Raw genomic sequence first — 27,983 nt, forward strand, 5'->3', positions numbered from 1 at the left:
CATTGAACAAATACCCAGATTTCCACAGAATCCAAGTTGTCTTGTTTTTCCATTGCATCCGGTTGAGTCATGGCAGGGGAAGAGCTCTTGAGGAGGTGTGGATTCCAGGTCACAGCTTACCCTGGCACAAACACAGTTACTTACAGTCTTTCATTCTGTCTACCTTGAGAGGGCTGCTTTTCCAGCTCTCTTTGCGATGCAGGAAAAGGTACCAGCTGCGCACAATTCAAAAGTAAGCGCAGTTGCGAGATCTGAAGTTTGTCTAGCAGTAAGTGCTAAGAAAAGCGTAGAGGTTGCCTTTGGTTCTGTGCTGGGGGTCTCAGCGACCAACCAGCATTCACTCTTCTGTCATGCTCCTGGTTGAGAGGGGTTTGTTTTGTTTTGTTTCTTTCTTTTTTCACTCTGTGGACAGAGCATAAATTTATTCTGCTTTAACCTTAACTCCAACCTCCCAACTTGTCAGGGGTCCTTAAACCTCACATCCAGAAATGCCACGTCAGCCCTTTCTCTTTTCTCAAGGCCTCCGAAAACCCCTGGTGTCCCTGTGTCAAGTTCAGAGCTCGCAGGGTCAAGATAACTAAATGTTGTCTGGGAGGTGCAGGCCTGCAAGCCTCCAGTGAAAATGGGATTCACAGGGTGTTCCCATCCGGTCACTTTCTGACTCACTGGAAGAGGAAGAAATAATTTTGAAATTCAAAGCAGAGAGACTCACGGGTTTGGAGGCAGTAATTAAATGCCATATGTTAGCACTAACACATTGAAAAGTTGTTAATTAATTCAGGCCGCCCTGAATCCAGGTGTGACTTTGACAGATTATACACCGGGGTGTTAGCGCAGACTTACAATTAGGGATTTTTTTTTTTTTAATGAAAGTTTCTATTCCCCAAACTGAAAAATCCCCCCTTAAAAACTTAAAATATTAACCCTCTCTCCTACCACCGGAGGAGAACTTGCAAAGGTGGCCGGTATGGAACACCTTTTCGGCTCTGTGGTTGTTAGTGATGGCACTTACCCCACACCTGCACAGAGTTCTCTACACAAAGTATCTGCCTTTACTCATTCATGGGTTATCCTGAAGGAAAGTAGACTTTCCTCCTGGAAGGCAGAGACCTTTCCTTTTCATTCTTTTTTTTTTTTTTTTTTAATTTCCGTAAGGCACTTAGCACAATGCTATAAACACAGTAGGTATATTTCAGCAATCTGCATTCCCGGGGATAGAACACAGACACTGACTGCCTAGGAGTACTGACGAAAAGCCCCACCAAGAAAGTCATCAGAAATTGATGAAAAAAGTTAAGTGAAATGGCAAGATAATTATGTTTATGTAAAATGGTGACAGAGCTGTTTAGGGGTCCTCCGAGTGGGAATCCCAAGAATGAGTCTTACAAATAAATTTCCACTGGGAAAACTTGAAGGAGGTTAAAGCTGGCACTGGGTAGTTATCCCCATTCGCCACTAAAGCACAGGGAGCCCTCTGCTAAAAACCACAGAGGACTTCCGCTAACACGACTGTGAACATCCGGCTTCTCTGACGCGGCGCATGCGCAGGAGGAAATCCGCTTTTTGGAAAGCCTGTGGATCGTGTAGGTTTCCACTTTACTTCCTCAGCGGCTGCTTGTTACTGGAGAAAGAGTTCGCCTCCGTCACCCTGCCCAGATTTGGCCTGTCGTGATGCCTGGGAAGCCGGGGCTTGTTTACTGGTGATTTCCAGCAGTTTGTACTCTTCATCTTGGGTTAAAAATTATTTTTTAGCTTAGTCACGAGTTGCCCATTTTGTCTGCTCCGGCATCACCCCGAAGCTCAAAACCGGCAACATGCTTCAGCTGCGTACCACCGTGATAGGTTTACCAGTGAAACCAGGGACTCACTGGGGATTTGTCATTGGCTTTTGTTGGAAAGAACTAAAGCTGGATTCTTCAGGATAAGAAGAAATTCGACAGGATTTGTTTTTTGAGTTTTTTTTGTTTTTTGTTTTTAACTCTCAAGAAGCTATCAGCCATAGCTTCCTCCAGTAGGAGTCCCAGAGATGGGGGGGGCGGGGGGGGGGGGAGGTTAAGGCTGCGACTGGAAGAGTTTCCCACTGCCTGCTCTGCCAGGCTTCAGTCCGGTCCTGCCCATCGCGGGGATGCCTCGTTCCCTTGGGGCCACCGTGTACTCCTGGTCACCCTGGTGTTGGTGAGCACGGATGCTTAACTCACTTGCACCGCTTCCCAGTACCGCACTGGTGGCTCACCTGCTCCGACGGGAGAGAGAAGAGCTTCTGAGGCGTGAAATCGTTCATCTGCAGGAGGGAAGTCAGTGACGCCATTGCCCACATCCACCTTGCTGAGGCTCAACGCAGGCAGCGGCCGTGGACCGAGTTTTCCTTCCCTCATACCTTGAGCCACCCTGCAGAAGCCGCCGGAATTGCTGCCCCCATCCTTCCGCCAGGCTCTCCCCAAGCTCTTTAAAGTCCACCTTAAATGCCCTGTTCTTCGCCCGTCAAACCTTTCTCGAGCTCTTGGCGCACGCTCCGCAGCTCACAGTCCTGTGGCATCGTGGTCTCTGCTGGCGTCCCTCGGAGCCCTTGTTTTCCTGCCGGGTCTCAGGAGCTGCCAAGTGCAGAGGGTGGCTGGCAGGTGGGATCCTGGGCTCTGGCGTTCTCCTGCCCCAAACATGCAGCTGGGCCGCCTTCTCTCTGTTACCGAGGAGAGACAGCGAGGAAAGAGAAGACTTTAAACCTCATTCTGTGGGTGACAAGACTGAGGTCCACAGAAGTCCACTCACTCACTCCCCAAGGTCACGCATCAGCGTGACGGCAGTGCTGGGACCAGGCAAGTCTCCCGCCCCCGCCCCACGCTCCTCTGGAGGCCACCTCACCCTCCTCTGCTCTCGTAGGGAAGGGCTGGGAGTAGGGCATCAAGTGCGGCCCCGGGCAAGTTCCTTCACTGCCCCGCTTCAGAGCCAACTAAAACCACATCTTTCGCGTCTTCCTTCCGGTCTGGGGCTCTGTGGGGAGAGCATTTAGCTGCCTCACTGAGGCCCCTCGGAGCTGCTCCATCCAATATAGTGTCACATGTGGCTTTTTAAAATTAGATTAAAATTAACTCACAGTAACAGTTCAGTTCCTCAGTCACACTAGCCAGGTTCCAGGTGCTCACATGGCTTTAGCTACTGCAGCGGACATCCGGGACGGAGCGGTTCCCTTCCTGGCGGGTCCTCCGAGGCTGTCTGCTCCAGAGCAAACCTCCCTGTGTCATGATGCCCCAGCATCACCAGCGGCTCTCTCCCAGCTCCCCGGGCGCCCCGGGCCGGCCTGACTCAGGCACCAAAAGCACCTGGCCCTGGAAATTCTATAACACAGTCTTGTCGGTTAAGTGGAAATGAGACACTGACTCTCCAGGGAAAGAATAACCGAGAGATAAAAGCCAGTTAGATGGCAGTGATGAGGTTATGGTACAGCTACGACAGCAAGGGTTCCTACACAGGGATGGATGGCAGGGCCCCTCCCGAAGCCAGGACTGCCTCTCAGGTGCTGGTGCAGCTGGTTGTCCTTTCTTTAAATTTCAAGAAATGGGTTAAAATGCAACATGGGAAATAAAACTCCCCATGGGCATCTAGGGTGGGCTTTTTGTTTTGTTTTGTTTTGTTTTGTTTTCATTGTAAAATGGAGGCAGGGGAATGTTTGGTTTTTTTGTTTTTTGTTTTTTGTCTTTTCTCTTTCCTAAAGAGGACTGCAAACACTGTCCTGAAATCAGTTATAATTGTGCCTTTGAGGCTAAACGTAGGCCAGTTATCCTGAGCACAAGCTTGTAGATTTTGAGGAAAATCTCCCAGGTCATCAGAGGTAAACCTTCCCTAGTCTGTACCTCCTGGCAGGTTCCACGATGGAATTGGTTTCTTGTTGTCATGATACCCAAAATGTATTTTTGCTCATCAAGAGTCCTGCCTCTGGGTGTAGAACAGTATTATTCCCTCCTTGTTCTTTTTTGTTACGGGTTCCCGATGGGGTCATCCTGGTGCGATCCTCAGGTAGCCCCAGTCCCATTCTTTCCTTGGAATTGCCGTCCTCTTCGCTTGCCAACCCTGTGTTGTCCTGGTTAGAGCTGCACAGCCAGTGCAACGGACAGACCGACAGACAGACAGCCATGGAAGGTCTTCTTTACTGGCTCTCCAGAGAGATGAGCATCTCTCTTATCTCTTCTTACTGTCTGGATCCATGGATCCAAAGCTATTTGAAGTTGGGGGAGAAGGTTTTCCCCACTGAATGCTTTATGAAAAGATCTATTTCCTATCCCGCTCCCTCTGTTCCTTTCTTTCCCTGACCTTTTTCTTTCTCTGCCATTCTTCAAGTTAAAAGAATATCTACCAAAAAAAAAAAATGTTTTTAACCTGTATTCTAAAGTATCTCTATGGAATGGTAGTATTTTAGCAACTCCATGGAGCTTGAACAAATTAGGGAAAACCGAGTTTCCAAACAGGGTTGGGAAGAGAGGACCTCACAGTGTTCCATGTCCTCTGAAGATGTCATGTTGGTAAGAACAAGCGCCAGAAAGAGGCAGTGTTCAGGAAGGGAGAGTAGAGGCAAGACGGGGTGGGGTGGGGAAGGAAGGCAGCCTGGAAGTCGAAAGAGCTGGCTTTCGGCCCATGCTGGGTCTCACGTGGCTGGGACCCGGTTTGATGTGGTAATGAAGCCGTGATTACGAGAAACGGGATAAAATGGCCTTTGCTCATTCATTATTTTTATCTCCTAGCCGTGGAAGACCGAAAATTGTTCATAGGAATGGTTTCGAAGAAATGTAATGAGAATGATATCAGGGTGATGTTTTCTCCATTTGGCCAGATAGAAGAATGCCGGATTCTCCGGGGACCCGACGGGCTGAGTCGAGGTGAGTGTGCTGTCTGCAAAGTCTCTTCCCTCAAGTGCTAATTGGAACTCTGTGTCACCATCAAGGTAGATGTAGCCACTGCACACAGCAAGAGGTCACCCTGTAATGCGTCCCGTGTGATCAAGTTGTCCAACCTGAACTTTTCACCGTAGTCGAAGTGATCACCTTGTATTTCTCAGGTCGACAAGGTCTCGATGCCAACTTATTAGCTCAGGCTGTCCCGGCCAGCCCGGAGGCCGACAGGCTGTCCTGTCGTTCACATCCCTTTCTATCTCACACTGAAGTAGATGTTGGCGGATGAGGGAGAGATGGGGAGGAGGAGAGAGGATATTTGTTGTTTTCATCCGAGTCTCCAGCTTTCTGCCCATGCCTGAGAGAAATGGGGAGGGGACAGGCCGCTTGATGGTGATAGAAACCGAGGACAAACATCAGTCGTTCCCCGTAGCACAGAGCAGGTAGGGACTCAGAATAACTGGGCCTGTCCTGGGGTCTCAGGCTTTGATTTCAAAGAGCAGAACTCCTGGAGGCCTGAGCACAGGAAGTCCATGAAGTGGCAGAGATGACACGGTCCCGGAGATGGCAGGTTCCTCTTTGTCACCATGACGGAACCGGCCGCTGTGGCTTCGAGCATTGATGAAAACCAGTATTTTTGCCAGCAGCCATCCACGGCAGCTGGAGCTAACTGTTTTCTTTCCATGTTTGCCTCCCCTTGGACAGCGCCACACAGACCCTTCCCTCCACCGCTCGCAAGCGCTCCAGAATTCACCCTCATCTGACCGTGTTTCCCGAGACAGCCCAGGAGGCCTGAGTCAGAGTGTATCTGTAAAACATATTCTCCAGTTCTTCTAAGAGCTCCGTATGTTTGCAGTACAAAGAGCATTTCATTCTCTTAATGTGCTTATCGATACAGTTTCCGCGGGGCTAATTAGAAACTTCTTTTCATTCCTGGTCTCAGGTTCTGGGACAGCACTGCCATCTCGAGCCACATGCCGAAAGCAAAGGTTGGCCCTTGAGTCCCAAAGCACTAATTTCCACCCATTTCCCTCATTTTAGCTAAATTCAGCACCATGTGAGGAAGAACATTGGTTCTTTTGACTTAGAGACGTGACACTTCCCGGTGTCAGCTGGGGGAGCCGCAGGCGCAGAGAACCGGAGTTTTCCGCCCACGTCCACCTCCAGAGCCCCACAAGGAGGTAGTCTAGGGGGACAGGAGGAGGAAGCCACGAGCCTGCGGTCCCTGTACTTTCCTCCGAAGGTGGCTTGGGAATGACGGCCGGAGCGTTCCCTGATCGCTCCGAAGGTTGTCACTCGCCGCACGGAAAACACGTGCCGCTCTGAAAGCTGAACAGGTCCCACGCGGATGCGGTGCCCGGGGCTGAGCCATAGCATAGCACCCACGCTGTCGCCGGCGGCACCCACAGCCGCGCCCCATGCCAGCGACTGCACAACCTCCGGTGCAAGGGGACGCGGGGGGACCTCGGTCCCGGGGCCCTCTGCGCCACCGCAGCACGTGGACTCCGTGAGAGCTTCCAGTCACGTCGGATCATCTGATTGTGCCGCAGTCGTGATAGATTCGTGCCCACTCAGGCGGGCCAGCAGTGGGGAGAGGCCCCGGGGACCGGCGGTGCGGCTAGGCAGAATAAAGTAGGGAGGCAACGCGAGATCGCATTTTCGTGGTCCTTTCCCGCTGCCCTTGTAGCAGTCAGAGCCACCGTCCCCGCCTGTTCTTATTCACCGTCACACTTCCATGTTGGCAGCTTTTCATGCACCAAGGCATGCAGCGCGGGGAAGGAACAGAAAGGCAGGCCCCTGAGGAAATCCTAGTGACATTTATGGTGGCTTAGAGGTCAGTGACCCCCGACGTCCAGTCCCAGGACTTCTGACATGAACTGTAACCAGAGTCAGTTCGTTTCCCTGTCTCCGCCCCTCAGTCTCCCCCGTTGCAGATGGCAGCAGTCACAACACGCGCCCCACTCACCTCCTCGGGCGTCGCTAGCTCCCCGGTGTGGCAGATGTCCTGTATAAGCAGATGATCCCCAGGGCCTAGCGACACTGTGACCGCTGCTCTCCCTCTGCCGGAGGGGGCGCGCTACGCACTCTCTGTGTCCGGCCAACGCAGACCATAATGAAGAGCGCTGTGCCTGTGGTGTGTAGAGCTCCTTCAGCGTCCGGGAGGGATTTCTGCAGATAAGATTTTAAAGCAGCCCCGGCTTTCGCAGGAAAGAGGAGGACGCAGTACTCGACAAGAGCGGTTGGCTCATTTGATCTGCCGTGTGGTTGATGAGCCAGCACTGGAAACTCGGAGCAGCTGATTTCTAAGACAAGTTATGGGAGCAGCCTCATCCGTATTTTATGCGGATGCCGGCCCGGTGTGAAGAGTCAGATGCTCCTCCCTGCCCTTTTTCTTCTTCCTCTCCTTCTTCTTAACAGAAAAGTAATTTCTGGTGAACTGATGAGGATTCCCTGTGGCAAAAAGGAAAATACTCATTTATAACCATTTGTTCTGAAATACAAAGGCAGACAGTGGTAGGTTTTTCAATTAGCGAGACCCGGGGACTCCTGGGTACAGGGGACTGCTCCTGAATCAGTGTATTTGTTAAAAGAACAATTCTCTTTCGTGCTACTATTTTGCTTTCATTAAAGAATTGCAGTTTTCAATCAAATATTAATAAGTGTCTCCCGTTAGTGGCTCTGCAGAGAAAGGGTGCTCAGCGTTTCTGTTCTCAAGGCCTGTTGCCGGCTCAGCCATTGAAGATGTAAATAAATACATAAATAAGTGAAAGGGAAAGCTTGGCTGTTCTGAAAAGCACCTTCTAATACTAAACCGAGTATTGAACTAGTCAGTAAAAAAGTTGTCAAACCATCCGATCATCAGGGAGAGGGACAGAAAAGTGGTTCACCTCTCTGGCTTTGCCTTTGCCCTTGCCCAGTTCGGCTACGGGAACGCGGACAAGAGAGGCAGTTAGTGAGTGGCGCTAGCTCCCCTGCAGGTGTCCCCTGTCATCTCTTCTCTGCTACTTCAGTAGTTTCTGCCCCTCCCCGCAGGCTATGAAGTGGAAGCTTCTCCGCCCCACTGATTCGGAGTAGCGAGTTGCCAGGACCCACGGCTCTGCTATACTTAGAATCACCATCTTTAAAACAAAACTCCTCATCTCCATGTTGGCAAGAAGGGCTATTTACAGAGTCCCATCAGTACTCCCCAGCGTCCAGATTTGTGCCATGTCCCCCCCCCCCCCCGCCCCAGGAATTGTCATGACTGTCCACGGACCGCAGCCATCATCTGCCAGGCACACTGAGACCAGCACTCAGCAGATGTCAGGAGTCTGACTCTCTTGACACAGTATGCCCGCATCTAAGTGCACATTTTCCCCTTTTGGGGGGCAGTGACCTGTTCTGCCATCTCTTCTAATTTGGAAAACCTGGTTTGGGCTGCGTTCAGGCCCCTTCACAACACTCTGATCCCTCTGCAGTGGCAGGCCAACCCCCAGGCTTGCCATATGAACCTTGTTTGAGAAAGCGAGCAGGAGGCCACGGAGTCCATGCGTGGGAAGTCACATGGGATGTTTGCTCTCAGAAGCAAAGCTCACGTCATCCAAGCCAGTGCAGTTAGTTGTCAGCGTCCCCTTAGCATGTTGATTTCCTAAAATACACATGTTCTCACTTACCCATAATCCCACAGTCAGAATGGACTATTTGGGTACAGTCTACAGGGTTTTCTGCACCATGGCAACGATTATCTGTAACTCGGAGACAAAGAGTTTATTTCATTTTTCTTTCCCATAAAGTATAGTCAAATCTTCACTGCCATTTAAGGTAACTTTCTGCTTGTTTAAGAATATTCCAGCTGTGTTTATGGTGTTCCAACATTCTCCTGCCAAAACCCTTGACAAATGAATTGGCAATATTTTCGGGGATGTTGGCGAGCACAGACTGGTTGTAGCCATTAAATCCTCATTTGTTTCTGTTGTATCTGATCAGAATATTAGGATCGGGCTTTTGACTTTAAAAACATGTACACAGAGCAGACTCCGTTTTGATCACGACATTGTAGGCTTGCCCACAAAGTAGTATCTAAGCATATGTGGAAACTCGTATCAAATGCCCCTGGGTTATTAACTGCATTCTGTCATCTTATTCTGAATACAATCTTCAAATCTCATCTCAGGGGTGAAACTTTGTAAACTCTTAAGTCCTAGTCTGCCCTCAGCCTCAGGTGCCATAAACGAGTGATCTCTCCATGCCAATTTTAAATAAACTAACCCAACATCAGGGACAGTGCATTGGTGTGTTAGTTTTGATGCTCTCTTATTATACTGGTAGCGTATGTTTTAATAAATCGTGCCACTGCTAAAAAGATACAGCAAGGAAAATTGGCTGCATTGAGAACTTTCTTTGGGAATTTATAAACAAGTTTTCCCTAGGCTGAAAGCTCCTTCATGCTGCACAAGTTATTTTAAATTATGCTTCCCTCAGTTGAAACATAGCAGGCTGCTGCTTCTCTTACAAAGAAGCAGCAGAAAAGCAGGAGGCCCTGGCATTGTATGTGCCTTAAAAGTGCCCGTTCTCTCTCTCTCTGCAGACCAAGAATTCATCAAGTTCTCTCAAAATTCTCTTGCAGCTGAGAGAAAAGGTAGAACACCTGAGTGAAGACAGCTTTTCAGTTGAGATGACAAGTGTAATAGATGTGTTCCAGAATCTTCTCTGTGACAGGGCCACGTGATTTCCTTAGATCCTGTCTGTAGGAGGAAATTACTTGGAGAAACCTTTCCCCAGTCAATCATTTATCTGTTTTAGCAGCAAGAAGGCAAAACCTCACCGAACAGGGAGGAGTTCAGCTCCTTTCATTTCTGTTAGCAATCTGTGACATTCTGAAAGTGGAGAGCATAAATAATTGTAAGGTAAATTACAGGTTGGCCACATTTAAGGAGGGAATTTTTCTTCCCCCCCCCTCCCCCCCCCCCCCCCCCGCTATTATGTTTTTGGAGAGGCTTTAAGACAATAATATACAGGCTATCTTACCTAACAACAACAAAAACCCTTCATTTCCTTGGTACCTGTGTCTTTTTCTCTGTTGTAGTGTTTCCTGCATTTTGGTCAGTAGCCAGAGAACTTACTACTGAGACAGTACATCCAGTAATCTAGAACAGAGGAGGGCTGGCCCTGTAAGGTCAGAGCAGTTAATTCTGTCAAGACCCAGTGGGCTCCATTGTACCCCAAATCTTGTTTTTCATAAAAAGGGGCCAGTTGACCTAAGTTACTTTTGTCCAGTGGAAAGCCAGTCCTTTGGCTTGTAGAAGAAGCTAGCAGCCAGTCTTGATGCAAGGAGCTTATATGACCCTATATTCTTGAAAAGCCACGGAGCTGAGGCCTAATCCTAAAGCCACGTAGAAAAGAAAAATTAAAATCCAGCCATAGGACTAATACAGCCTCCTGTTTTAACAGAAGCCACAAAGGTTCACAAGCTACCAAACCATGAAACATTCAGTCCTGAAGTTGTGGAACTTCATCCAGAATGGCATAGAGAGGGGAATTTTCGACATGTGCTCTCACTTTATAAACGACAGTAATTGTCTCTCCTAAGTAATTGAACACAGCACACGGTACCAAAGTTGACAGAGCCCCTGAGGAGATGGGTTCTCTCTTACTGCACCACTGCCAATAGAGTAAAAAGGTTAAAGAAGTCATCAGATTTGTCAGATCATTTTTCTGGATGCAGTAAGGGTTGTATAATTAGAAGCATCAGTCGAGCTTTTAATTGCAGGTTTCAGAAAGGAAAGAGCAATGGTTCGAGTTTATAGAGATGGAATTTTATCGTTCTATTGCTAATCCTTCTGAGACCAGCTAATTGCTATTTCTTTCTCACTAAGTTACTTTAAAAAGTTCTACTTGTTCTGAAATTGTGGTAAATGCATCAACTGTGCCTTATTGATTTCTGTTGACATTTTACATGTGTTTTTTTTTTTTTTATGCATTCTTAACCTCCATTTGGAAACTGTCACTTTGGCACATGTTCCTGGATAATAAGAGCAAACGAAGTGAATGACACAATCTCCATGACTGTTAAAGGCAGAGTTAGCCCAGGCTTCACATGATGTCCAAGATCTCGCCATTAGATTAATTGCATTTGCCCCCATTGTAGTCTCAAGAAATGGAAAAAGAAAATTCTTAGTGTTACTTCTTTCGGTTAATGATGTCGGTGATATTCACAATGTTCTTGAAAGAGGGTATTACTTTGAGGTGGATGGTAAATTTGGGGCTAATTGTAGAGCTGAGTTGGAATACAGAAGCCAAGTAGAGGTGGTACCCTATGTCCCACACTCTTACCCACATCTTCTAGATGCCTTAGAGAAGGCTCCAGATAGCTTTACTGATGACAGAAGCTACAGCCAGTGGAGGTGCAGACAGTGTGCTTCAGTAGTGAGTTTCACTAGCTGCTATAATGTCAGAGAAGTGTATGAAACAGCTCGGCGTTCATAGCAAGCTAGACTTCAGGCTTCATAAGGCCAGCTGGACCCGGAGGTGAATGAGAGATGAATCTCCCATGTACTAAGAGTTTTGTTGTATTAAAAATTACAGCATGATGCAAAAAAAAAAAAATGCATTGACTTATTTTCATGACTGGATGTTTTTGTGCTTTGGGGAAAATGGACAGGTGTTGCTTTCTCTTATTGCTGTTTGATTAAAAGGTGCTAATGCAGTATTGACTTGATAATCTCACCAGGTACACAGGCAGAGCAAACGAAGAAAATCTATTTGATGGCTCAGAAAGTGACTTACATAAACCAAACAGTCCACTGGCTGTTTGGATGCGGAACAACCGATTTGGCTTACTGGCCACAGGGCAAGAGCCAGAATCCCACTTCCCACGCATTCACTCCGAAATGACAACAGGCTTCAGCCACTCAGTGTTTAGATCTGCCTCATTTGGAAATCTTTTAAGTAGTAATAATAATAATGTTTTGAAGAAATTGAGTGGAACACTAAATTATTCTCTGATACCTAAGTTCAAACTGTGCAAAGCTAAAGAAGCTGAAAATCAATGCACTTTTAAAGTCATTAGAGATCATAAGTGAAATAAGTCTGCACTGCTTTAGCTAAGCTTTTAGTGTGCTGTGCTATTATTATAAAATCAGCCTGAATCTGCATTAATTTCACAGTCTTTTTCTCGAAGAAGCCCAAGGGTGCATGATGAATAAAATGTAAATTTCAGAAGGCCGTGTTTTTATTGGTGAAAAGGGCAATGAGCCATGTAGTTGGAGCAGTGACCTGCATGGTGGCCAGCACTTGTACAAGGAGCAGGCAATATAGATTCTGGTTATTTTCCAGCATGAGAAATAAAGAGGCACGGAAAGTTGAATGGGTCTCCCAGGAAGCATTCAGAGAACTATACATTGTCTTGTGTACGTGAGACGTTAGGCCAGATCTCTGATGCATCTCTGAAATCACAACTTGGAAAAGTCATAAAGCTTTTATACAACTCAGAAACCCAATGCAGATAAAGGTTTGCCTTATATGCACTGTTGAATACACTCAGAGTAATAGAGCATTTGTTTTTGTTCGTAGTCAATAATTACAAGTTTGTGCAGGATGTGGTGTATTTCTTTGCATTTAAATAGCATCAATGTATATGTATACATATATATGTTTTAACAACCCAGAAGAGATTAGATCTATTTATTTGCTCACATTTCGAGCTCTTGGAATTTATTTGCTAATTTGCCCTTGGTGTGAGGATTTTATTATTTGCTGCTTAAAAATCAACGCTAAAATTTGAAATCCAAAGCCCAAATGTGTGGATGCCCTAAGTAAAGATAATCAGCCAAGGAGAAAATGTAAAATAGCAACTTTTTATTTTAGAAAATGCAAACTAGATCTTGCTAATTTCAACCCCCCCCCCGCCCCCCGTGGCTTAAAAAAAAAAAAGAAAAAGAAAGAAAAAAAGGAAAAATAAAAGTACCTAACTACTTTCCCCTCATCTCCATTTTAAAAAAGAAACTAGCCAATAAATAAATCTTTCTGCTTCGGTCAGATTAGCAAGTCCGCACTGTGAGTAAAAAGCCAACTAAGATAAAGCCAATAGAGAAGTTGTTGATTTTTATGTACTACTGAGAACAGTGTCGTCCTGTGGCAGTTCTCGTAGACTGTGTTGGTTTAACAAGCGTCCAACCCTTTTGTCTTGTTGTTTTTTGTCTTTCCTGCTCCCTGTCCCCTTGTTCCCCACAGGCTGTGCGTTTGTCACATTTTCTACAAGGGCAATGGCACAGAATGCAATCAAAGCCATGCATCAGTCTCAGACCATGGAGGTACTGTATCATCTGCCCTTTCTTTGTTTTCTTTGTGCAAATGATGGGGAATGATAAAGCAGCTCTCTCCTGCGCGGATTGTTCACGTGACAATCACGGATTGACACTTGCACTATCTCTTCATTCATTCATATTCATCCTCTCTCTCTCTCTCTCTCTCTCTCTCTCTCTCTCTCGCTCTCTCTCATCCTCTCTCACTCTCTTCTCTCTCTCTCTGAATTTTTCCCCTAATGACTTGAAATGCATTTAGTAAAACCTTCCACTTGCTGTACATTATTTTTTGAGCCTTTTATTGCAGTGGCCCAGGCCCTGCAACGTAGTGTCACGATGCAATTGAAACCAAGAATCATTCTCGATCTCTAAAGGATCGAATCTGTTCCTGGTCCAGGGTTGGTATGGAGTAAACCTTAACAGCCCTCACTCCAAATTGCAGCCTGCCCTGTGTCCATCACAGGGTTCTTTTTTTTTTCTTTTTTTTTTTCCTCTCTCTCTTTTTTTTCTTTTTTCTTTTTTTAAATATGGGGTCAAGTTCTCTTCAGTCCAACAGAATTGTGCTTTTGCATCAAGAATGTTGGGAGAAAATTAATACTTCTCCTACATTGTTTAACCAGTGAAAATATTAACGTTTGAGAATTCCTTGAAAAACGAGATTTGTCTTTTTACTAAAAAATGTGCAGTAAAAGAAACATAAAGGCTCAAATTTGGTCTCCTAATGAGAGATAGTGGCTTTGGGGGAAGATAAATACGCTGATGCGGGTGTTCACCCACAAACGTAGAGAGACGGCTCTGTCTAGCCTGTGATTTGAGTCTGGCCTTTCAGAACTTTGCACAAAAGCATTCCAAGAGTGATATGCTGTTACTTACTCGGTATTGTCTGATAGAACCATTTGGGAATGCATGTTCTGCCGTACTTGTATACCGTGCCTCTGTGTATGGGTGATCTGTTCCAGAGGTGGCCCTGTGGCGTTACCTGAAGTTACGTTTTCATCTTCCGAAAAGCAGAATATTTTCGATTTGATTTAATGTGCAAAAATTTCTTTATGGATTGTTTGCGCTTCTTTTTTACCTCCATTTTTGGGGGAGGGGTTATTTTTTATTTGTTTGTTTTGTTCGTTTTTTGCAATGCTGCATCTCCCAAAGCATGCTGGGAGCTAAGTGATCATTCTGCGTCATGTTTTGTGGGCAACTTTTTTTATAGTGAGCCGAAAGGTGGGTGGACAAGGGGGGCAAGAGTGTGCATGGCCTTGTCATTAAGTGTTCACTGTACTTTTCTGAGTTTTGATATCAGCATTGCAAAGCCTATTGTCTTTTTCGAGCTTCATTTTGACTTTGATATTCCTAACATATTTTATATAATCACTGTGTTTTCCTTTCAGTGCAATGCATTTTTAAGATACTCACACCCCCCTACCTGAAGGCAAGCTCAGGTGAAAATCGGCCACAATAGGAGATAATTAGCAGGACTTTGAAATTCCTAGGGATGCAGTCTTGTACGACACGCAGTCACAGGTTGATGCTGTGTTTGTCCCCCACTTTCTCTTCGGCTGTTCCATTATTGGGGATCAGTCTGAATCCCAGCTACATTTCAGTTTGGAGAGAAAAATGAAAGTACCATTAGGGAAAAAAAAAAGTCTTCACCTGTATTTATTATCTTCCATACATGTGCTTCATTCATAATTATTTTATTTCCTGTAACTTAGTGATTTGTACCTTAGATGATTTTTTAACCTACATTCTTTCAGCTCTAACCCAAGTGCCTTCATCTGGGCCCCTGAGTACAGCTACAGAGGATGCTGGTCTGTGTTCTCCTGTGTTCCTACAGGGAGAAAGTTCGGGAACGTAGCTCAGACCTGGGTATGAACCCGAACTAAGGAAGAATAGGCTCAGAATGAAAAGAATCTGCTATGGAGAATGGGGCATATTCTAAGAAATCCTTGATCCTTTGGTTATTAACGTCTCTATTACAATTTAAAATCAAATTTGGTACATTTGTTTTTCATTCTGAACACCCATGCTCAAACAGAGGGGCCTCAGACATTTAAATGTCTTGTTGAATTGAAAAATACTGAAATAGAAGATTATATATTATGCAGTCACGTTATAGTTGTCCAACTGAAGTTCATCAGGGGTTTTTTTTGTTTGGTTGGTTTTGTTTTTTTTTTTAACTAATTTTGTTATTTTCAGGACTCTGGCTCACATCTTTAACCAAGATGTGTGATCTAAGAAATTTGAATTCAAAATGATTTGAATGTTAAGGTTTAAACGAACATGTTCTTAAGAATAATTAATTTTTATATCGTACCTTCTATTTTTCCACTTTCCTCCGATCTATGCCCAGCCCATTATTCCTTTTTATGGCTTAAACAAGTTCTTTTGAGCCTAATTTTTTGCTTTTATATAATTTTTTTTTTTTGTATTTAAGGAAGAAAAACACAACAGTAAATGTCCTGTTAGGAGGAGATGCTGTCATTTGTTATGGAACAAATTTGATACAGCAGTAACAACCCTTTCCATACAAAACCCTCCCTCTGTACAATCTCCATCTTCAGAGTATTTTGCTCACTTTAAAGTGGAAGTACTGAAATATGGAGCAGAAGAAGAAAAATGAAGTATAGATTTTTTTTAAAGGTGGAAATATTATTTTTGTGTGGTTGACATTTAACATTGTGTCCTGTGACCGTGGCTCAAGAGCTGAAGACCGATATGCTCGCTGGAGGTTGACCACTGAAACAGCCACCTCATTTTTCTCACATTGTTTTGGTAATACCAGACCCGCTAGCCTCCCACCTTCACAGCTACACCCCCAGTAACCACCCAAGGTGATGGGGGGGGGGGGGAGGCACACAGGTTTGTTTTCGAGGAGAGAGAAAAATGACCCAAAGGAAGGGGAAAGAGCTCGTTTAAATAGGAACATAGAATTTCTGAGAGGGGAGAAAGAAGTCTGTTATCATGCTGAGTTTCAACAAAAGTTGTGTTTTTTTTTTTTAATCAGCTGGGTAGAATTATTTCTTTTTACCTCAGCAAAGTGTAAAGGACTTTAATGGTGAGGAGACGTGTAGGCAAGCCATGGTAAGAGGGAGACGGAGGGAGGGAGGGAGGGAGGGAGGAGCTGGTGTCTCTGCAGAATGGTGGCCAACGTCTCAGAGGTGTTCTGGGAAGGAAGTCTTCATGCTGGAGGCCATTTTTTTCCTAAATGATCTTATCCACTTCAAACATGACAAGAATTCATCCTATTCTAGAACCCTGAGCCCTTCCCTCACGCACTGCCCCTACTCCTTGCCTTTTAAAGGCAATGAAAACTGAAAAGCGTCTAGAATGGTGATGTCCAGTGAGACAAAAAGCCAAGGCGGCGCCTCCTGCCATTTCAGATCCAGCTCCTCTTGCTAGAATATGCTTCTGAGGCTGGTGGTTTGTGGTAGCCCCAGGCAGGGTGGAGAGAGGAGATGCGTTAGAGAAGGAAGGGAGGCCCGTCTGCAAACACCACAGTTAGGTTGGTCGGGGCCTGCGTTCTCTCTCTCCTTCCCTCATCCACGTTCCTAAAACAGTCCACTTCTCCCCACCGATAGTGCCCAGTCAGGAAGATCCCCGCGCTCCTGAGTTCAAAAATGCATCACTGAAAATGGGAAAGAGTGAACAAGATACATGAGCGAGGGACGTTTTCGTCCCCATTATGGCATCTCTCCTTCTTTGTCCCCTGCTCACGTGTGGAAACAGGCAGACACACAGACGACTCTGTCTGTCAGACGAGCGGAGCACGAAGCTTAATTAAAGAACGTTGATAAGGTGTCTTGTCTCTGAGGAGGTCCCGGAAAGGTTGGAGGAAGACACACGAAGAGAGGAGGAGAGGCAGTTTAATAATCAGAGCAAGAAAGCAAATGGCTGCACCGACCACCAGATCCCCAGAGAAACCAGTGACAGTATCTGGAATTTTCTGTTGATGGTACTGGTCAGAGAAGAAGAAGGAATATCAAACCGTTTTAAAACCATTCCAGACCGTTCCGTGTGCTCCACGATAGTGGAGAAAGCTAGACCCGGTGCTGAGTGTCACGAGAGGCTTCCGCCAGGCGGTAACCCCCTCTTCACTTTCCGCTGTGTCTGACCACAGGGCTGCTCCTCACCCATCGTAGTCAAGTTCGCGGACACTCAGAAGGACAAAGAGCAAAGGCGCCTCCAGCAGCAGCTGGCGCAGCAGATGCAACAGCTCAACACTGCCACCTGGGGGAACCTGACGGGCCTGGGCGGGCTCACCCCGCAGTACCTGGCGGTAAGTGCTGGGCCCGGGCCGCGAGGAGGGGGCCGTCCCGCCCCCCTGAGTTCAGAAAGAGTTCGTTTGGGGGCTCGTCGAGTCCCAGGACATTAGTGAAGTCGGCGGCGTTGACGCCGGTTCCTTTTTCCAAGTTAAATCGATTAGCTTCGGGATGTGACTCGTTTAACTCTGGCCTGGCTCAGGCCGCGGAGTCCCACGGGGCGAAATTTCTGACCGGTGTGGCAGAGACCGCTCGCGGCCTGGCCTGAGAAGGGGGCGCGGCGCGCTTGCCAGTCACGGGGACACTGAGGCGGGCGTGTCGCTGAAGAGAGGTTAGTGCGGTCCACGTGGGGACCGGCGGGATCCCGTTCCGCTTTGATCGGCCGTCTCAGCTCTTCCCTGTGGAACTGCGTTGACAAGATCAGATGTTTCCTCCTGTAGTTGAAACCCCCAAATTATATCCTCCTTCAGGACGAATAAACCCAGTTCCCTCAAGCATGGTTACATCGGTTTAAACTTTCATTTTCCTGTCATTCCTTGTGCTCCCCATTTCTGTCAATATCTGGAGTAAAATACGGGGACCAGAATCTAAGACAATTCCCCCGGTGAGATCTAAACAGCACAGAGCAGTGGCCCCTGGTGTGGACTTGAAACTGTCTTTTTATTATTACTATTATTATTATTATTATTATTATATGAAATTTATTGTCAAGTTAATGTCCGTACAACACCCAGTGCTCATCCCAAAAATGCCCTCTTCAATGCCCATCACCTACCCTCCCCTCCCTCCCACCCCCCATCCACCCTCAGTTTGTTGTCAGTTTTTAAGAGTCTCTTATGCTTTGGCTCTCTCCCACTCTAACCTCTTGTTTTTTTCCTCCCCTCCCCCATGGACTTCTGTTAAGTTTCTCAGGATCCACATAAGAGTGAAAACATATGGTATCCGTCTTTCTCTGTAGGACTTATTTCACTTAGCATCACGCTCTCCAGTTCCATCCACGTTGCTACAAAGGGCCGTATTTCATTCTTTCTCATTGCCACGTAGTACTCCATTGTGTATATAAACCACAATTTCTTTGTCCATCCATCAGTTGATGGACATTTAGGCCTTTTCCACATTTTGGCTATTGTTGAGAGTGCTGCTATAAACATTGGGGTACAAGTGCCCCTATGCATCAGCACTCCTGTATCCCTTGGGTGAATTCCTAGCAGTGCTACTGCTGGGTCATAGGGTAGATCTATTTTTAATTTTTTGAGGAACCTCCACATTGTTCTCTAAAGAAACTGTCTTAATGCAGCCTTACAGCGGCCCTTGTACTAACCATGTCGCACGTGAGGCAGAAGGCAGCTAACGCTGGTCTGGGTTTTCATTGGTTTTTACTTGAGCTACTGCCGAACCATGGTGCTCCGGCCCCTTTTTCCGCCTTGGCACCTGAACGCAGGACTTCACCTTGGCTAGTATAACGTCCCCTCTTGAGTCTGGGTGGCGTGTGCTGGCCTCTCTCGGCACGCACGTGTGGGTGTGAGTGAGTGCATGCATGCGTCCACATGTGTTCTGTCCCGATCCTGTTACTTGACACGGTAACTGTCCCCCTCGGGATCACGTGACCCATTAGCCTCACCTTGTAACAGCCCGTGCACTTCCGTACAGCAGTCCTCCCTGTGATCTTGGAAGGGAAGAGCCTGCCTGTACCAGTGCAGACGGAGAGGCTCAGAGGGGCTCCGCAGCGTTTCCAAGACCGAGCTGCCGGCGGGCAAGTGGCACCTCAGCCCTCCGTGTGCTCTCTGTGCAGCTGGCTGCGGCTGTGGCTCTTGGCCCTCTCCCGGCCCACCCTGCCCGCTGCCCGGCAGGGTCTGGCTGTGATAGCTACTCGATACGTGTTTTCTCACTGAACGAGGCACGCTCTCCTCCCGTCTTCATCTGAGCCGTTAACAAAAGTGTGGCCTGAGTTGACTAGGCGCCTTCTAGCCATTTCTCTGCCATAGCCACAAAGGCACCATGAGAGATCTCCTCAGATGTCTTGCCGAGATCCGTATATGCCGTGCCGCGTCGTCTTCTTGGTCTCGCCACCTTAACTCGTACAAAACAAGAAATGAGTCCAGCTTAACGGTGATTCGGTTTTCCCGAACTTGTGCTTTTCGGTCGTTCACGGGACACCTGTTTAATTGCATGTACCAGAATTGGTATCAGAGATCGGTGTCAGGCTCACCTTCTCGTGATTTCTAAGAAACCAGCTTCCTACTCTGTCATTTCTAGAAACCAAGACACCTGTGCCTGTCCCCAGTCTCCTGGCACATCTCCCATGCCCCACGGCTCACAAAAATCTGTGGCACGTTTCTTTGGTTGCATCTGCAGATTAGTTCTGTACCCTGAAAGAGAATTCATCTCAGCCTCGCTTGCAAAAACATACTTTCATATGCTCTTAAGTATGTTTGCTTCTGCCACGGGCTTCCATTCTTTCTCTGCCATATCGGTTCTGCCCCTTTCAGTTGGAAGTCCCATTTCTTCGGAAGGGCCGTTGGCTTCTCAGGCCTTGCCTCCTTCTGTGTCGAGGGGTAGATTCTGACTCTGTCCCACCCGAGGATGGTTACCAGTGGGTGGAACCCTTGGCAGTCGTTTAAGGACACTTCCCACGAGTTCCACACACCTCAGTTGGCATTATTAATTCCTCAAAATGGCCTCAAAGCTAATTTAATTTTACTTCCCTTTAATTTTTAAGCATACCCAATAGGAAAGGGAGTAAGGGCTCACAACTGCAAGAGAATGGGAAACCCAAGATACCAGACCAGAATAACGGATTTCTATCAGAGCGGTTCATCTCTAACGTCTTCCTCCTCGTGTGTGTCTCTGGGTCTGTGTGTAATCCCTAGACAGTCTATCTCAACAAGCCAGGAGGGATGAGTGAACATCGCTGGCATTTTTTGTTACCTGTCACTGTTAATCCCCGTAATATCATTGTAATTGAGACTCGGGTTGAATCAGCCACTGATACTCCACTCCACTTGGTGATTTTAAGTCCATGGAGAGATGCTCAGTTTTGAATCCTACCCTGTTGTAGGCCCGGTTTTGCACTGAACTGAAAAAAAAAATCTACCCTTACCCAGAGCAAGGACAGTGTTGTGTGGTTCTGCAGCACTCCAAATAAATTCTGAAAGCTGTTTTTGAAGTCATGAATTGGTCCTGTTCCTCCTGAGCATATAGTATCATAACATCCCTCAGTAATAAATTTGATGAATTTGGTATCCACGTACATTTGCGTATAGGAGAGAACTACGTGCTTGTTCCTATGTCTTTGTTGATCTACCTTATCCAAAAGAGTATCAGTAAATCCAGGTTAGTGGTATAGGACGGAAGTTAATCTATAATTCAGCTGAATCAGACAGATAAAGGAGCCCTTGAGGACAGCAGCCACCTGCCTTTACCTTGTGATACCCACTGATTGAGGGTGGGATGGGAGTGGGGTGTTTTTGAAAGCTCTAAGGAAAAGCTCAGAGATCCTGATTTTAACTTGGGCTTTAAAAGATGACAACACATCTGCCCAGCGTCATCGCACATCACACCAGACACTTGTAAGTTTTGACAAATAGTATGTTCCTCTCTGACGGTGAAGACCACCTTAAAATTGTGACCGTTGTCTTGGTCGTGTGGTCACCGGCGTAGCTGTGCCTACCTATGCTTATGTCCGTAGTTACCGTGGTGATGTCTCTGTTGGCCCAAGAGTCTTTGAGTTCCGTGTGCTTCTCATGAAGGACACCGAGCGGGGAAGGAAAGTGGGAGAGCGAGGGATGGGCTTTGATTGGCAGAGATGAGTGGTGGTAACCGCTAGGCTACAGAGAGAGCATTAGTCACGCCGCGTTGGTTTCGATAGATTTAACACCTGGTTGTTAAAAAGACTAAATTGATTGTTTTAAGGCAGCAGTGTTACTGAGTTTCCCCGGTGTCTGTGTTTCTTAATAGAGATCAGACATTAATATGGATTTACAGCCCCGACTCTGGGAGCCTTCTGTCCGTGAATAGTCGCAGCAAGCGGCTGGGTACGCGCGAGGGAGAGCGGGCGGGCCCCCGTGTGGCTCGGCGTGGCCCTGTCCTGTCCCTGCCTTGGTCTGACGGTCCACTTTTCTCTCTGCAGCTCCTGCAGCAGGCCACCTCCTCCAGCAACCTGGGTGCGTTCAGTGGCATTCAGCAGATGGCTGGTAAGTCCTGACACGTGCCTTTGCTGTTGAGCGTGCTGCTCAACCCCGTCTGCGTTTGGGGTGGGTTCAGAGGCAGAGAACGCCAGCAGGGAAGACGAACAGACAGCGATTAGCAGCCCTGTTCACTTTCTGACTTGGGTGTAAACATGAGAGTCTGCCGCTGGGGAGTCACTCGGGAGTCACTCTCCCACCTTGGGCTTCTCCAGCGGTGGGTGGGAGCCAGAGAGGCCGAGAAGCCCTGCGTAGCATCCGCAAGTGTTGTGTTTTGGTTTTGGTTTTGGTTTTTAACGGGATTGATTGCGGGGGAATTTCCAACAAGGTTCCTCTATCCGGGGGGCAGCCACCATGGTTGACGTCCTTCTAAAATTTTAATAAGAAGCAGTCAATAAATATTCTGACCTCCATAATGAAAGCCAGGATCGCAGGCCTATCTTTGATACAGTTTGCCATCCCTTGATAACCACAGACAATTAACAGGGTGCCTTTTTTTACTTCAGTACCCCGGTTGACAGAATTGTGCATCAGAAGCTTTTATGTGGAAGTATAATCTTTGTTCTTAAGAAAATCAAAGTGGGGCTGGATTTGAAAGCTGGCTCGTAAAGGATTTCTTTTTATAATGAGCTGTGTCAGTAGTAACTGAGGTGCAGTGATTAGTGAAGAAAGGTCACTCCTACTGTGTCACCTTCCAGGCTGATGTCCTAACTTACACGGGGCCAGGGAAGGCGGCCCACGCAATAAATCAGAACACAGGTGCCATTAACCTGCCGTGAGGAACAGCGAGAAGGCTCTTCCCTTGTTTGATTGCAGAAAGATGGGGGAGAGAGGGCAAGGGGAAGAACAGATTTTTGGCACATTAGAATCAAGCACCATTTGTTTTTAATGAAGGACAGACACCCTGAGTCAATGAAATGAAACCTGAATATGCAGAATAAAAGCCAGATTTCTTTTGCTGTCACTACGAAAACTCCTTTTTTCTCATTTTTTTTCCTTTTTTTTTTTTTTGCTCCCCAAATAAATATCCTTGGTTTTGTTTGTTTCACTTTGAATGGATCCGGAAGGACTTCCTCCTCACATGGGTTCTGTGATCGTCAGCCCAGCCTTCCCCTGCGGCCCCACAGGCTCATGGCAACCTGTTGTCTGATGGGATGTATTGACCTGTAGGGGGAAAAAAACAAAACTGCCGACTTACTCATTGGGCTTTAAATCTTCTCGCACTGCCAGCTTATTTTTTGTTTTTTGTTTTTTTGGGGTTTTTTTGTATAATACTGCTTTTCACTTATTAGGAAAAAATATATGTTAAAATGGTAAATTAAATCATTCAGCAGTATCTTTATGAACACAGTTTGGGAAGCTGGCTTTGGAGCGAGGAATCCCATTGAAGGGTTAATTTTTAGTTCTGTGAAGGGAATCAGAGAGCCATAAGTAAAATATTCAGGGAGTTTTCTGCGTTTTAAAGAGAAAACCTCCAGATTGCAAGCTCTAAAATAAATGTGAAGATTTGTCATATTTTCAGCCAGTGCAACATTTATTCTTCCTCCTAATAGTATGGACCCACCCAGATCCGAAATTAGGGTCTTTCCTTCGAGGAAGCCTCCGGCTCTTCCACTGCGGCACTTGAATTATGCAGAGAAGGTCACTGGGTCCTGAGGCTACTACCAAGCGCGTCTTCCCGGGTGGACACAGCGCCCTGTCATTTGTCATTAGACTCTGTGCTCCTCTGCCTTGACCACTGCAGGTCAGGGTGTTAGCGTTTACATGCTCTGTGTGCTCATTTAAAAACTAAGGGTATCTGGGAGTGACCTTAGAAGGCGCATGAGCAGATGGCTAATTTAAAGCAGTCGGTAAATGCTCTGGGCCTTCCAGAATACCCCATTCTTGAACCTTCTTGAACCTTCCACATAGAAAATTCAGCACACTAAGTCCGTACAGGCTGTGAAATCAAATGCTGAGCGCTCCATTGGCTGCCTTAACATCACCTTGAATGTTTAGAGTATCAAGGATGTAAATGTCAAGGCTCCATCTGCTTGGTGAATTCCAGAAAGGGGGTTTCTTCCTTCATAAGGATAATCAGGTCTTATCCTCCTGAGTAGTTGAAGCTCTGTAGTTGGAGGGTTTTTTGTATATATATAAAATCAAGTTGTACGGCCTCCTGCTCTTTTGTTTTCTCCTGAAGTAGGACTTAACTTTTGTGTCTGCCAGTGACCCAGACCAGTATTCTAAAGTGAGCTGGGGGGCTGGGAATAGAAGTACCTGTCTGAAGGAGGCTTCCCTGACTCCCCACAGGCGGGTGGGGCACCCTAATGCCCCTTCGTTCCTCACTTTCCTCCCCCACCTCCAAGTCACCAGGCCCCAAGACTGGAATGGCCTGGGCTGAGGAACTCAGCCAACTCAGTTGAGACGTGCTACTGACTATCTCTGAGTGGATGTATGAATAAATTTATAAATCGACAAACGCAGATTTGTATTTTGGATACATTCCCAGGGGAGCTTAACTTAAATGCCCTGTTTTTTTCAATTTAAGAAATTTGACTTTAGCCTTACACCTAAGCCCAGAAAACATTATATCAACTAATGGCAGTATCTTCACGGGTGAGCTGGCGAGGATTTGGCAGTAGTCGGTGCAATATCAAACATGTTACCAAGTGCGTGGACGTGGACGTGACATCCGGTAGAAACGATACGAAGAAATCCAAGAGCCCATTTATCCCAAATCCCACCTAGGTTAAGATGCTCGTGGAGGCCTGAGGATGTGGCACAGCTCAGCTGGGCACCTCCACAGTTCACATGCCGTCTCTATGTCTTACGGAGCCACGTAATAAACCCACTTGTAAAACTCAGTCCAGCTTGGAACGCTGTCCCCAAAGAGAAAGAAATGTCATTTCAGAAACCAATAATATTTTTTTGTGAACAACTCTCAAAATAGAATGGTCTATCCTTCAGGAGATTGAGGTTTATCACTAGAATCTAAAGTGTCTCATTTCAATGAGTAAACACTTTCTGCTTAAGGAGAAAATAAAGCCAAAAAAAAGAAGAAGAAAGAAAGAAAAGAAGAAAAAGAAAGTTTAGATGACAAGTCACTAAGTATTTGTGTCAGGAGAATCGAATGAGACATCAACTATACTTTTTTCCCCAAAATAATTTACCATTTTCCTTTCAAGCTAAAAATAACTTCACATGTGTTTCATGATTTTATAGAAAGGGGCCTTTAGTGAATATGGAATTGAAAAGCAGAAGCTGGGGCGGCCCGGGTGGCTCAGTCAGTTAGGCCCAGGTCATGATCTCACAGTTCGTGAGTTTGAGACCCATGTTGGACTCTGTGCTGACAGCTCGACTCCTGGAGCCTGTTTGGGATTCTGTCTCCTCCTCTCTCTGCCCCTCGCCTGTTCATATTCCCTTCCTCCCTCCTTCCCTCCCTGTCTGTCTCTCTCTCTCTCTCTCAAAAAATAAACATTAAAAATTTTTTTAAAATAAAAGCAGAAGCTAGATTAGGATCAAATCTTTAGAAGCTGAACGTATTCACTTACACTTTTGAAGCATCCTTGATTGATACTATTTTCCCTCTAAGAAAACCTCTCAGAAAAACTTGCCCATTCCTCCCTCAACTGTAATCTTTGTCCCATGAATTTCTGTAATCTCTGTCCCATGAATTTCTGTAATCTCAGAAACTTGAGCTAAGAGTCTGGATTTTTTTTTTTCTTTTTCCTGAAGAAAAAGGAACAAGGGAAAAGTGACTTTTCGGTCATTAATTTCTTTATAACAGCTACCATCTCCAAAGAGCATCGTGGTACATAAACAAGGGTAATATTTTACGATTTTGTTTTGAGCTCCTTGGAATAATCATGCAGTTTATCCTCACAGCGGGCCAAGCACAAAACCTGCACTTTGTTACTACGTTGCAGTTGGGAAAATGAAGTATGTAAAGGTTAAATGACTGCGTGGGCCCACAAGTCCAGTAAGGGGCATAGTATGGGTTCCCAGATAGCACGAGGCTGAGAGGGTCATTAACAAACTTGCCCAGAGTCACTGTGCCTGTAAGTGGCAGGTCCAGATTGCAAATACATCCAAACCCTCAGCTCCCTACTGCCCAGAAGCCTGAAACGGCGCTCCCTGTCTCAGCAAATGCAGATACATTTGCATCAGCGCGGGCTGTGTCGACTTTCCTCTGCAAAAGGTTTAACAGGCCAAGTAACAAATCCAAGCCCTGGATCAGTGATGCAGAGAGTAGTCCAGAACTGTGCGAAAGGAAGAGATTCAGAGACAGTAACAGGAAGAGTGCCTCGCTTCATTCTGGAACGCATTTCACGAGCCTTGGGCTGTTTTTTGTTAGGGCAGTTGTTTTCTTTTCCCAGCGTGAGGAAGTGTTATCAGAGAAGTTAGAGACTTCACTACGGAGCTACAAGGAAGAGTTTATCTGTTGATACGCGAGAGAGGACTGCTGTATTTCCCATATTCAGTGCAGCTGGCAGTAATTCTCTCCCGGAATATCTGGTCTCGGTTTTAAAAGTATCAGTGAGGGGGCACCTGGGCGGCTCAGTAGCTTGAGCATCTGACTCTTGATGTCGGCTCAGGTCATGATCTCACTGTTCATGGGTTCGAGGCTCAAGTGGGACTCTGCACTGGTAGTGTGGAGCCTGCTTGGGACCCTCTCTCTCTCCCTCCTCCTCTGCCCCTTCCCATTGTCATCCGCATGCGCTCTCTCTCAAATAAACTTCAAAACAAATTTTTTTTTAATAAAGTAACACTGAAATTGTACGGTGCAAATGTTGGCTTCCAACAACAAAACAGGTCTCCTTTCATCAGTTTGCCATCCTCCCTCCAGAGAAGACCATCCTGGACCGTCTGTGACGAGGGGAGCAGAAGGGAGACTTTTGTAGTGGCCTGTACACGGGAGGGCCAAGGGGCTCGCGCTGGAGGCCCCCCGAGTTGTGGGGTGTGCATTTTGGATTCGCGAAGATGGCCTGGCCTTCCTGGAGCGGAGCCTCCCACCCTCTCACCGCAGACGCTTCCTGCGAATGTGCTAATAGGCCTTATGAGAACATTCCATAACCACCCATCTGTCACTTTTTAACAGACCTGATTGGCAAGCACTTGTAACAACTGACATCTGTTCTCGCTTATTGATATGCAGATTTATGGTAATTGCTACGAACAATAAGACACAAAATTACCTAAGGTGAACATTAAATTAAATTTTCATGCCCTTCTCCTTATAAATAATTTTTTTAAATCTTAAATTTCAAGTAGGCATATTGCACATCTGTTTCGTACATCATTTCTTCGTTTTGGGAAGGAGTTTTCTTTTCCCAAGTAATGAATGAAAAGTTGGATGCCTGTATTTCCCCAGTTATTTTTTTTTTTTTTTTTACCACCTTGATCCTGGCACACTGTGGGATTTCATAAAATGTATTTAAACGTTTTCTATTTCTAGTCACCCAGATTATTGCCCCTAGTTTGCAGGGTGCCCCTCTGAGCCGAGTGCCAGGTGAGGTTAAAAATGGTTGCGATATCGTCACGTGCCAGGCCCCAGCCCGCTTCTTGGTGAGGCCGCCCTGTCTGGTCGCCCCTTCCTATCGCTGTGTGGGTGTGACCGAGAGAGCCACCCGCAGGCAGACAACCAGGAGGGTCCGTGACTCAGGGGAGAGAGGAAGGAACAGGGTGGCTCACATACCCCAAATAGACAAGAAAGCGACCGGAAAGGACAAATAGGAACGCAGAGAGCCCCAAAAGAAGGCTGGCAGGCAGGGGCCGCCAGTGTTGTCTGGGCCCAGGGAGGGAGCAAGTCTGTGGAGGAGAGGACCCGCGCCTCCCGAGCAGGCCAGTGTGCAAGCGTCTGGAGGTCAGAGAGCCCGCGGACCGTCCCATGTGGTTCCAAGGGAGAGGAAGGCTGGCCTCACGTAGCTTCTGGGTTGCTTTCCCTAAACGGGGCAGGTGCCTTTTCCAGAACAGCATGGCCCCCAGTGCCCTACCCTCATTAGGACATAGCACACGTGGGATGTCCACACTGGTCACAGGAGCACAGGGGCCCAGAAGAGCCAATACATCCACTTCCAGGCTTGTGTGCTGTGGGCAGTGAAGGGTCCAGGTCCGTGTGTCCTGGGGGAATGTCTGGGGCTCTCCACCCACCCAGGACGGGCCCTGTGGCCAGGGTGGCACAACAGTAGCACCTAGAAGGACCTCGCCGCTCATGGGAGGCTATCTTCCCGGAGGGGTGCACAGGAGGATGAGCCTCGGCGCTCTGCCACATCGGACAGAAGGCCACAGGGAGGGGAGCGGGTGCCTCGCTGCCCCGCGGCCTGGCCAGTGAGACCCACGGCGGGGGGGGGGGTGCTGTCCTGCTGCCTCAGCCCAGAAGTTCTTGGAGAGTCTCTGGCT

General features: G+C 46.9%; 1 protein-coding gene and 1 long non-coding RNA gene across 13 annotated transcripts in view; one reads left to right on the plus strand and one right to left on the minus strand.

Moving 5' to 3' along the window:
• The window catches only part of CELF2 (CUGBP Elav-like family member 2), an 821,985-nt gene that overhangs the window by 744,789 nt on the left and 49,213 nt on the right, over nucleotides 1-27,983 (plus strand). For 10 of the 11 annotated variants that reach the window (XM_053225256.1, XM_053225248.1, XM_053225258.1 and 7 more), the window contains 4 exons: nucleotides 4,734-4,868; nucleotides 13,092-13,171; nucleotides 17,277-17,435; nucleotides 21,548-21,611. In XM_053225256.1, coding sequence (XP_053081231.1) covers nucleotides 4,734-4,868; nucleotides 13,092-13,171; nucleotides 17,277-17,435; nucleotides 21,548-21,611 — 438 coding nt within the window. Of the gene's footprint in view, nucleotides 1-4,733; nucleotides 4,869-13,091; nucleotides 13,172-17,276; nucleotides 17,436-21,547; nucleotides 21,612-27,983 lie in introns of those variants that run through there. The other variant, XM_053225259.1, reaches the window with a different exon arrangement.
• Nucleotides 2,036-8,541, minus strand: LOC128316278 (uncharacterized). 2 transcript variants are annotated; one of them, XR_008299906.1, is made up of 3 exons: nucleotides 8,372-8,541; nucleotides 6,847-7,331; nucleotides 2,036-2,677 (listed from the first exon to the last, which is right to left on the minus strand). It is a non-coding gene; the product is annotated as an uncharacterized LOC128316278 (long non-coding RNA). The 2 variants fall into 2 exon arrangements; XR_008299907.1 differs by having other exon boundaries at nucleotides 2,860-7,331.

This window comes from Acinonyx jubatus, chromosome B4, assembly GCF_027475565.1.
Source record: "Acinonyx jubatus isolate Ajub_Pintada_27869175 chromosome B4, VMU_Ajub_asm_v1.0, whole genome shotgun sequence".
Classification (NCBI taxonomy): domain Eukaryota; kingdom Metazoa; phylum Chordata; class Mammalia; order Carnivora; family Felidae; genus Acinonyx; species Acinonyx jubatus.